Source organism: Oncorhynchus kisutch, linkage group LG17, assembly GCF_002021735.2.
Source record: "Oncorhynchus kisutch isolate 150728-3 linkage group LG17, Okis_V2, whole genome shotgun sequence".
Taxonomy (NCBI): domain Eukaryota; kingdom Metazoa; phylum Chordata; class Actinopteri; order Salmoniformes; family Salmonidae; genus Oncorhynchus; species Oncorhynchus kisutch.
This window is the reverse complement of record NC_034190.2, coordinates 68487626-68498972: the sequence shown is the minus strand read 5'-3', so window position 1 is coordinate 68498972 and position 11347 is coordinate 68487626. Positions and strand designations below refer to the sequence as shown.

At 42.2% G+C, this 11347-nt stretch overlaps 1 protein-coding gene across 1 annotated transcript in view; it reads right to left on the bottom strand.

Annotated features, from left to right (window-relative positions):
- Positions 1-358: 358 nt before the first annotated feature.
- Positions 359-11347, bottom strand: part of LOC109908179 (uncharacterized) — a 19643-nt gene continuing 8654 nt past the window's right edge. The window contains exons 9-25 of the mRNA XM_020506719.2: positions 11084-11239; positions 10382-10465; positions 10134-10286; positions 9932-10039; positions 9642-9777; positions 9281-9391; positions 9130-9171; positions 8918-8997; positions 8650-8762; positions 8286-8554; positions 7931-8076; positions 5560-5650; positions 5204-5352; positions 4949-5034; positions 3066-3135; positions 2745-2863; positions 359-2472 (exon numbers count right to left, since the gene is read on the bottom strand). Of these exons, the coding sequence (XP_020362308.1) occupies positions 2331-2472; positions 2745-2863; positions 3066-3135; positions 4949-5034; positions 5204-5352; positions 5560-5650; positions 7931-8076; positions 8286-8554; positions 8650-8762; positions 8918-8997; positions 9130-9171; positions 9281-9391; positions 9642-9777; positions 9932-10039; positions 10134-10286; positions 10382-10465; positions 11084-11239 (2055 nt within the window). The 3' untranslated portion in view covers positions 359-2330. The remainder of the gene's footprint in view (positions 2473-2744; positions 2864-3065; positions 3136-4948; positions 5035-5203; positions 5353-5559; positions 5651-7930; positions 8077-8285; positions 8555-8649; positions 8763-8917; positions 8998-9129; positions 9172-9280; positions 9392-9641; positions 9778-9931; positions 10040-10133; positions 10287-10381; positions 10466-11083; positions 11240-11347) is intronic.

Genomic DNA, 11347 nt, shown 5'->3' with positions numbered 1-11347 from the left:
TTCTAGACACCACCGATCCATGTTTCATTTTCATTTTGTTTTGTCTTGATCAATCACACCTGGTTTCCATTCCATTAATTATGTTCCTTATTAAACCCTCTGACTTCCCTCTCTGTTTTGTGCGTTATTGTTTGTCATGTGGGTTCTCGTTGTTAGTTCTCTGGATTATTGTGTTTGTTCCTTGTTGGAATCTTACTTATTTGAGTAAATTTTGGACTATTACTCATATCTGTCTCCTGCGCATGACTCTGCATTTTTCCATTCACCAACGTCCTCACAACCACCTATAAGCTTTAAGTGCACACACACTATAATATAAAATCAATAAATTAACCGACTGACAAGGACAAAGTACAAATAATACCATTTGGGAAGTTTATTTCTAATCTAACATGACTGTAGATGTGGGACAAAAGCTTTACATGCGGTTATGAGACTGTGACAACTATACATTAAACTAGTCTGTGGCAACTACACATGTTTTATACAACCTGACCAATATTAAACATACCATGCAAGAAAATAAGAAAACAATTGACTAATATAGCACCAACAGGAGTCTAGTGAATACCCTAATAACATAATACTTTTATACCAATACCTCAAATGTTATCAAAACATACAGTACACAGAACGATATTGTTAATTCCCTTTGTGTCATAAAAAAATAAAAAAAATAATAAGGCCAGCATCTTATGTACGTAAATCACAGTCCAGAAGGTGTTCAACTGATGGTGCTTATTAAAAACAGATGGTAAGAAAAACCCCATTTGGTATCGAGTATGTGTTTGGTCTCTGAGTTAAGAGAAGTTTGACATCAGTCACCACACTGACACACAGCATGAGAGGAAGGTATGGAACTGACACACAGCATGAGAGGAAGGTATGGAACTGACACACGCATGAGAGGAAGGTATGGATGCTGGAGGGGAACAAGGGTTCAAAACTTAATTATTAGTTAAGAGTCTCAATAACCCCAAATGATAAACAGTACTTATGATTTCAGAATAACTTGTTCTATGAGAGAGAGTAGAGTAAGTTGTTCTATGAAAGATGGTTGTGTTGTGGTATATTTCAACAAACTTACTGAGAGAGGTGAACAGAACACTGAAGTTAAAACCATCACTTCAACTTAACACACAGTTTACTGGTCATAACAGCACACGTCAAAAACAGGCATGAAACCGAAGTGGGTATTTTATGAGTAGGCCCTCCATGTGACCTTCATCAACACCCTAAGAACATACAAGGGAATTTTAAAATAGTTGCTTTCACAAACTTACATGCTGCCTGTCTGATTTACTGAAAGGATTATGAGACAACGTTTATGATGTATTCCTTTCCTCAGAGCTTTGTCCAGCTCCCTTTGAAATATTAAAGAATTCATAATAATTACAGGAGAAAAATAGTTCTACATGTGTTGTTCCTGGGCTTAAAACAATTGTTTAGTAGGCACTTGCAATTAAAACCGTTCCTCTGCCCACTGCTCCAAGAGAGAGGGAGAATGTACACATCTTACTAATTAAATCAAAGCTGTTAGGTCTGGCTTTCAGCAACTTTTTCTTTGAAGAAAATAAGCATGCAGGTTTATATAGCATTCACATGCTTGACTAGATCACCCAAATTAAAGTCTATAAATGGCAAGTGAGACAATGTAAGTCAAAATGTGTGTCCTGTGACCAACTATCATTAAAAACCTAAACATACTCTAGCACCACAGAGAGAGTAACAATGGTGAATATTGGGCAAGTTAAAATACAAACAAAACACTCAAGGCACATTTTCTGCCTTGAATTTCAGATTCTCAGAGGATCTTCTTTTCCAAACAAGTAACAAAACATTAGAAGGTTCAGTCATATTTACAAGTGAATATGATTTTATGACTATTTATAAAATTCAATTAAATACAGAAAACTGCAGATTTAAGACACAGATCAGTATTGAGGTAGATAGTGGGCAGGGTTTGAGGTCTGATCTCACCATCATTGACCAAATGTAAACAAAACATCAAATACATGATTGACAAACTTGAACTACTCCAGATAAACCGAAATAACCAAAGTGTCAGTGCATTCTGGGAATACTGTGATCATATGACCACAATGCATTGAAACAGCTGCTCATTAACTGAAAAGGAATAAAACAGACAGCACAGACAGTAGTACAAAAATACTAATATGATTGAGGTCAGTCTGATAAACACAGGATAGTTTCATTCACTGAAAAGCAGGGAAGGATAAGTATACTGTTTTTATCCTCCCCTCTCCAACAATCAGCCATTTCATGTTGCTGTTGTTGTTGACAGTGCAGCATACAGGAATGTGAGGTTCCTACTCACAGGCAAAGTAGTCCTTGAGTGGAGCGAAGAGGTGCCTGATAACTGGTACACTCCATGATCGGCCCTGTACTTTTTGCCGCTGGCTCTGACCCATATTGTTGACATCAGTGTAATGCTTGGGAAAGCCAAAGATCCTGCAGGAAGGTCAATCATATAACGTGGAAAATGTTAGAACAATGTAAAAACAACCTGAGTGTAAGTGTATTTGTAGCAGAAAATACAGATTACATTCACCTAACTACCACACTATAAGACCATTGACAAGTGAGAGCCGTATCCATGAACAGTTATGGTATTAGAATAATGGTAACTATAACAGCTTCTAAACAATGTAATTACACTGTAATCACTTCTATATTCTATGCTGTTCACCCCTACCCCTTTACTCTCAATAATAAATGCTTACTTCTCCATCTCTGTGCACCAAAGGGAGTCCTCCTTGCCATTAAAGTCGACGGGTAGGGGTCCCATCTTCCCCTGTCTGATGGAGTTGGACTTGGTGGTGATGGTACGAACTTTGTTATTCTATAAGGGAAAGAACAGACGGATAACAATCACAGCTTTAACCATGTTTCAAATATGGACATCCCATCTGATGCTAGAAACTCATTCATACCTTTGAAAATATGCATTAGAATTCATCTGAACTTCAAACTTTTAACTTCAACCTCTCTTGCCAGTGAAGTACTGATGGCTAAAACCATCTAGAAAAGCTTATTAGTGTTACCTTGGCCGTGCGTCCAAGCTCCAGACAATCCTGCAGGTTCACCTTGTCATCCAGAGAGGTAGCTAGAGGTCTAAGGAGATAAACACATACAGATGAGTGAACTCTCTGCCAAACCATCTTAAAGTAATTTTACTTCATGTAGATGACTTGAACATAAGAAAAACAACATGATAGAGTGCATGTGTTAGTGTTTATCAGTAGGCGTGTGTGTAGATGTATGGGGATGTGTCTATGTGTTAGTTGTATATACAGTTGAAGTCAGAAGTTTACATACACCTTAGCCAAATACATTTAAACTCAGTTTTTCACAATTCCTGACATTTAAACAGGGTAAAAATTCCCTGTCTTAGGTCAGTTAGGATCACCACTTTATTTTAAGAGAGTGAAATGTCAGAATAATAGTAGAGTGATTTATTTCAGCTTTTATTTCTTTCATCACATTCCCAGTGGGTCAGAAGTTTACATACACTCAATTATTATTCGGTAGCATTGCCTTTAAATTGTTTAACTTGGGTCAAACATTTCAGGTAGCCTTCCACAAGCTTCCCACAATAAGGTGGGTGAATTTTGGCCCATTCCTCCTGACAGAGCTGGTGAAACTGAGTCAGGTTTGTAGGCCTCCTTGCTCGCACACACTTTTTCAGTTCTGCCTACAAATGTTCTATTGGATTGAGATCAGGGCTCTGTGATGGCCACTCCAATACCTTGACTTTGTTGTTGTTAAGCCATTTTGCCACAACTTTGGAAGTATGCTTGGTCGAATGTACAAATGTACAATGACCCCATTGTACATTTGGAAGACTAATTTACGACCAACCTTTAACTTCCTGACTAATGTCTTGAGATGTTGCTTCAATATATCCACATAATTTTCCTACCTCATGATGTCATCTATTTTGTGAAGTGCACCAGTCCCTCTTGCAGCAAAGCACCCCCACAACATGATGCTGCGACCCCCGTGCTTCACGGTTGGGATGGTGTTCCTCGGCTTGCAAGCCTCCCCCTTTTTCCTCCAAACATAACAATGGTCATTTAGGCCAGAGGACATTTCTCCAAAAAGTAGGATCTTTGTCCCCATGTGCAGTTGAAAACAGTAGTCAGGCTTTTTTTAATGGCGGTTTTGGAGCAGTGGCTTCTTCCTTCCTGAGCGGCCTTTCAGGTTATGTCGATATAGGACTCGTTTTACTGTGGATATAGATAATGTTGTATAGATATAGATACTTTTGTTTCCTCTAGCATCTTCACAAGGTCCTTTGCTGTTGTTCTGGGATCGATTTGCACTTTTCGCACCAAAGTACATTCATCTCTAGGAGACAGAACGCTTCTCCTTCCTGAGCGGTATGACAGCTGCATGGTCCCATGGACTTGCATACTATTGTTTGTACAGATGAACATGGTACCTTTAGGCATTTGGAAATTGCTCCCAAGGATGAACCAGACTTGTGGAGGTTTACAATTTTTTTTCTGAGGTCTTGGCTTTTGATTTTCCCATGATGTCAAGCAAAGAGGCACTGAGTTTGAAGGTAGGCCTTGAAATACATCCACAGGTACACCTCCAATTGACTCAAATGATGTCAATTTGCCTATCAGAAGCTTCTAAAGTCATGACACCATTTTCTGGAATTTTCCAAGCTGTTTAAAGGCACAGTCAATTTAGTGTATGTAAACTTCTGACCCACTGGAAGTGTGATACAGTGAATTATAAGTGAAATAACCTGTCTGTAAACAATTGTTGGAAAAATTACTTGTGTCATGCACAAAGTAGATGTCCTAGCCGACATGCCAAAACTAGTTTGTTAACAAGAAATTTGCGGAGTGGTTGAAAAACAAGTTTTAATGACTCCAACCTAAGTGTCTGTAAACTTCTGACTTCAACTGTTTACCTGTTCATGCCCGGGAGGTTTCCCCAGAAGTAGCGAGCTCTGTGAGCTGGGCTCACTTTTACTGCATCGATCAGGATGGGATTGCACTGGACACAGATGAGATTATTAGTCATTATGAAATGAATACGCAAACATACAGCCAAATGTATTGACCAGAGAGAGTGAGAAAGATCCAGAGAGTGAAAGAAGGAGAGAGAGACAGGCCTCATTGACCATGGATTAGCGTATTCTTATAGAAATACCTAGTATCTTTACCTCAAGGAAGCGACAGATGTCAGCCTTGTCATGACCGCTCATGGCCACCACATTTTCAAAGAGCCAGAAGAATGGCCGATCATCATCTTCCCTTGGCCTCATCATGGTCAGCATCCTGTAATATTCAAAGAACAGCCTGCCTGTGCCCTCTGGAAACAGAGAAACCCAATGAAACACCATTAAAACACGTTTACTAGGCCAATGGAAAGGTAAGCATGTACATGTAACAGTAGGCTACTCTGTTAACTGCTGATAAAACAATGTGAAAACGGACTGGATAAATTGCTTCAGACATTTGCTCTCTACATTGTCTAGTAGGAACACTCTTTTTACTTTGAAGTCAGGAGGTTCCTTACCAAATAAGCCCTTCCGAGCAGGGTTGACGCAAGCCAGATCATTGCAGGGGCTTCCTCCAATCAGGAGGTCAAAAGGACCCCATTCAGCCAGCTAAAGCAAACACACAAAGGTTACCCTCTTAGAAAAAAAGGGTTCCAAAAGGAAAGGGTTGTACATGGAACCCAATGGGGTTCTACCTGGAACCAAAAAGGGTTCTTCAACGGGTTCTCCTATGGGGACAGCTGTAGGACTGGATAAATTGGGGATGTTATTCGAAAACATAATGTAAACTTTCACTGCTATGCGGATGACACACAGCTGTACATTTCAATGAAACATGGTGAAGCCCCAAAATTGCCCTCGCTAGAAGCATGTGTTTCAGACATAAGGAAGTGGATGGCTGCAAACTTTCTACTATTAAACTCGGACAAAACAGAGATGCTTGTTCTAGGTCCCAAGAAACAAAGAGATCTTCTGTTGAATCTGACAATTAATCTTAATGGTTGTACAGTCGTCTCAAATAAAACTGTGAAGGACCTCGGCGTTACTCTGGACCCTGATCTCTCTTTTGAAGAACATATCAAGACCATTTCGAGGACAGCTTTTTTCCATCTACGTAACATTGCAAAAATCAGAAACTTTCTGTCCAAAAATGATGCAGAAAAATTAATCCATGCTTTTGTCACTTCTAGGTTAGACTACTGCAATGCTCTATTTTCCGGCTACCCGGATAAAGCACTAAATAAACTTCAGTTAGTGCTAAATACGGCTGCTAGAATCCTGACTAGAACCAAAAAATTTGATCATATTACTCCAGTGCTAGCCTCTCTACACTGGCTTCCTGTCAAAGCAAGGGCTGATTTCAAGGTTTTACTGCTAACCTACAAAGCATTACATGGGCTTGCTCCTACCTATCTCTCTGATTTGGTCCTGCCGTACATACCTATACGTACGCTACGGTCACAAGACGCAGGCCTCCTAATTGTCCCTAGAATTTCTAAGCAAACAGCTGGAGGCAGGGCTTTCTCCTATAGAGCTCCATTTTTATGGAACGGTCTGCCTACCCATGTCAGAGACGCAAACTCGGTCTCAACCTTTAAGTCTTTACTGAAGACTCATCTCTTCAGTGGGTCATATGATTGAGTGTAGTCTGGCCCAGGAGTGGGAAGGTGAACGGAAAGGCTCTGGAGCAACGAACCGCCCTTGCTGTCTCTGCCTGGCCGGTTCCCCTCTTTCCACTGGGATTCTCTGCCTCTAACCCTATTACAGGGGCTGAGTCACTGGCTTGCTGGGGCTCTCTCATGCTGTCCCTGGAGGGGGTGCGTCACCTGAGTGGGTTGATTCACTGTTGTGGTCATCCTGTCTGGGTTGGCGCCCCCCCCCCCTTGGGTTGTGCCGTGGCGGAGATCTTTGTGGGCTATACTCAGCCTTGTCTCAGGATGGTAAGTTGGTGGTTGAAGATATCCCTCTAGTGGTGTGGGGGCTGTGCTTTGGCAAAGTGGGTGGGGTTATATCCTTCCTGTTTGGCCCTGTCCGGGGGTGTCCTCGGATGGGGCCACAGTGTCTCCTGACCCCTCCTGTCTCAGCCTCCAGTATTTATGCTGCAGTAGTTTATGTGTCGGGGGGCTGGGGTCAGTTTGTTATATCTGGAGTACTTCTCCTGTCCTATTCGGTGTCCTGTGTGAATCTAAGTGTGCGTTCTCTAATTCTCTCCTTCTCTCTTTCTTTCTCTCTCTCGGAGGACCTGAGCCCTAGGACCATGCCCCAGGACTACCTGACATGATGACTCCTTGCTGTCCCCAGTCCACCTGGCCATGCTGCTGTTCCAGTTTCAACTGACCTGAGCCCTAGGACCATGCCCCAGGACTACCTGACATGATGACTCCTTGCTGTCCCCAGTCTACCTGGCCATGCTGCTGCTCCAGTTTCAACTTCCACCTGACTGTGCTGCTGCTCTAGTTTCAACTGTTCTGCCTTATTATTATTCGACCATGCTGGTCATTTATGAACATTGAACATCTTGACCATGTTCTGTTATAATCTCCACCCGGCACAGCCAGAAGAGGACTGGCCACCCCACATAGCCTGGTTCCTCTCTAGGTTTCTTCCTAGGTATTGGCCTTTCTAGGGAGTTTTTCCTAGCCACTGTGCTTCTCCACCTGCATTGCTTGCTGTTTGGGGTTTTAGGCTGGGTTTCTGTACAGCACTTTGAGATATCAGCTGATGTACGAAGGGCTATATAAATAAATTTGATTTGATTTGATTTGATTTAGAACGCATTTAGGTTCTAGATAGCACATTTTTTGTAGAGAAAGACCATAGGAGTGTGTGTGTGTTCTAACATGAATGTGTGTGTGTGTGTGTGTGTGTGTGTGTGTATGCTGAACTCACATGTTTCCTGGTGATGGTGCGTACGTCGTTGATATGCTCTATCTGGCCCTGGTGTTTGATCATACCCACAGCAATCGAGTTCCCACAGATCTCAGAGGCAATGTAGCGTTTTATGATGAAGCCCAGGTCTTTGAGCACCAGGTACCCTGCAGGAGCACAATGGTCATACACAGCCATCCAACACCATTAACCACACCTAAAAAAGACCAAACCCTAACCTTTCTACACACAGTAACCTGTCAGATAACAGAAGAAACACCTGCCATTGCATACATCCTCATACAACACATCACAATCACTCATCTGTAACAATCTCCCCAAGAAGAATGAAAGCCCATATTGAGAATGTATAAACCTGTGGCAATCCCATCAAAGAGAGACAATACCCGGATGGGTCTGCGTTGATGTGTAGGGATGGAGGGATACATCCTGTGGGGTTCAAATTTGAGGGCACTGTTGTTGACGAAGAACTGTTGAACACGCACGCTCCAGTCAGGCCGTAGCTTGAGTGATCCGTTGCACTGGGATGGTAAGCACATGAAGCAGCTCCACGGGTCCACGTCTTTCAGTTGGTTAAAGGTTCCATCGCCAACCAAAAAGTTCAGGCAGTCCTTACAGAAACACCTGAGAGAGAGAGAATGACAGAGAGGATATGCATGTAAAAGAGGAAATGGGAGTGAAAGAAAAGAGGGGGAAATGTACTCTTGAGCCGTGCTTACCTGCAACAGCTGGCATTGCCACACAGAATGACCTCTTGGCCAGCACAACAAACAGTGCAGTAAGACTGGTAGCCATCTTTGTCGTATCTGTACAAAGTCTCAATAAAGTTCTCCTGTAAAGGTTACAAGGGGACAGCTTTACCATGGGGATGAGGTTAATTAATATCAACAATCTTTCAAATGATAAGCAGACATGATCTAACATGTCTACGTTTACATAAATAAACTGAACAGTCATTAAAGGACTAGGAAGACGTAGTTGGTTTACCTTACACTTCTGGCAGAGACTCCCTTCAAACAATGGGTGGAAGGTGTGGATGTGGGGGGTTCCACATGATAAACAGAATTCTGAGGTGATACAATAATTAATTGTATACATTAGTATAGTAAAATTACTGATTCCATTATATGCCATATTTCAAAAGCGCAGAGAAATACAGAGCAAGAAAATACAATTACAGTGGAAAGAAATCAAAATACCTTCAATTTTCTTGCCTTTCATAACCTCTTGTAGCATTGCCCCTATGAACAACAAAAAATGAATTGATGTAAATATAATTATTTAGTGACAGAGTAATTAGAAAAACTGCCCTCATTAATGAATATGGATTACGGTGGGTATAGGACTTACCTCTGCTGTAGCCCTGATTCCCAGAGAATGGTCTGTTCTTATTCACATACTTCTTCTTAGCTGGGGGTTGGTAGTCTGACAGAGCTGAGTCTGAAGATTCTGCCTTCAAATCTTTGGGAATGAAACAAAACAAAAAGAAACTGGGATGACTTGCTAATAGAAGTGTAACTACAGTGTTACTACACAGGAATAAGTGTTACCCTGTTGTGGAAATATAATAGAAGCAACCAACACAAAGCACTACGGGGTGAAGTTTCACCTAGGTACAGAGCTTGGTCAGCTTCCCCTCCCCCAATCCTAACTTTAACCATTTGTGGGGAGATCACCGTCTAGGAGCAACTTCACTCTAAACCACACATACCTGCAGGGGCTGGGGGGTTGAACCCATCTGGTCCAGTGGGCTGGAATCCACTGTGGGCCCAGTCCAGCATCAACTTAAGCTCCTCTTGTTTATTCCCCGCTGCAAGAAAGGACTTCTCACAGCGTTCACCAGCCAACTGCACAGACATGAAATATGAGTGGTGAGTAATGTGGTTCTTGGTGGTATTATACAGTATGGAATATTGTGATATATATGTTAAGGTAACAAACAGTGATGTACAGAGCTTTACAATGGAATGTTATACAGTGATAAAATTATTCCAGCCCTACCTCAAGGACCTGGTAGATGGCATCTTTGTAGGTGGGCAAGCTAGCATAGGAATTCTTGCAGAAGCCCTTTGCAAAAGCTGCAAAACGCAGAAGCCTCTCTGTACAGATCTGAAACACAAAACAAAGGAAGGATTCAGATCAAACATCAATCTGTTCTGCAGATCAATCTTATTATTTACAACGAGTCAAGTCAAGTCCTCACCTCGGAAAACATGCCGTCTCCAAACCACTCTACCCGGCGCATGGATACAGGCGGTGTTTTGTTAGACTTCCAGAGCACCACCACTCCAGGCCACCAGGTGAAGCCCTTCACCTTTCCCCACACCAGCTCTCCAGTGGGGAAACCCGTCCCATCCTACAGGGTGAGAGACACATGGGTTTACATGATAAGGAAGCATGTTGCCATGCATAGCAAATATTTGTGATACTAATTGTCATGAAAGTAGGAACCTGGTAATCAACGCCCTTCTTTGCTGCCCTGCGACTCGGTGTAGACACATTGGATGTTGATGTTTGATTCTTATTCTTCAGGGGCTGAAAATCAAAAATATTTATGCTTGAATACACAGATAAAATAGTCTGAAGACAATGACCAACACATTCACAGATTAACCTGAAAAATTTAAACAAAGACATTTGAAAGGGTGTCTAATGGGTGACTGCAATTGTAAATATCCGTTTTTTGTACGTTTTAATTTTTTCATGTAATACGCTACTCTGGTACTTGGTTTGTCAACATTTATTTAAGCGACCCAATCCAGCTGACCATGGTGCACAATTGAGAATGATAAAGGCGAGGAAATTGGAGACTACCATGTCCATAAAAAGTGTTAGAAGGGAAGTCAGAACGTTAGAATTCGAATCACAAGAGCCACGCAAACAAATGATGATGTGCCAATGACAGCCAAGCACACGTTTATAACGAAATATACATGTTCTGTTGTTTTGACAGTACTGCGCCTTTCACTGTCCCATTTGCCAGAGGGGCTCTCCTACAGGCTGGTGGGTGAAGATATAGGAGGACGGGCTCATTCTTATGGTTGGAATGGAATTAATCCATGTGTTTGATACCGTAGCCATTACAATGAGCCTGTCCTCATGTATCTCTGCCCACCAGCCATCACAGGTAGGAGCACAGGTGAGAGTACCTACCGTCACAGCCTCAGACTCCTGGTCCTTTTTGCTGTCGTTGTCAAGAACCTGTGGCTTGGCCCAGGCACCAGCACCGGCACCAGGCTGAAATACAGCTCTCGCCTGTGGCTTCTGGCGTAAGCTGCTCTCCCAGCCATAAATGCCCTTAATGTTGCCCTGAGGGACAACACATATGCACACAAACACATATTAAACACATCGAGCACACACACACACATTTACGCATTCAAGCACTCACACACACTCACATCCAATAACTAGCCC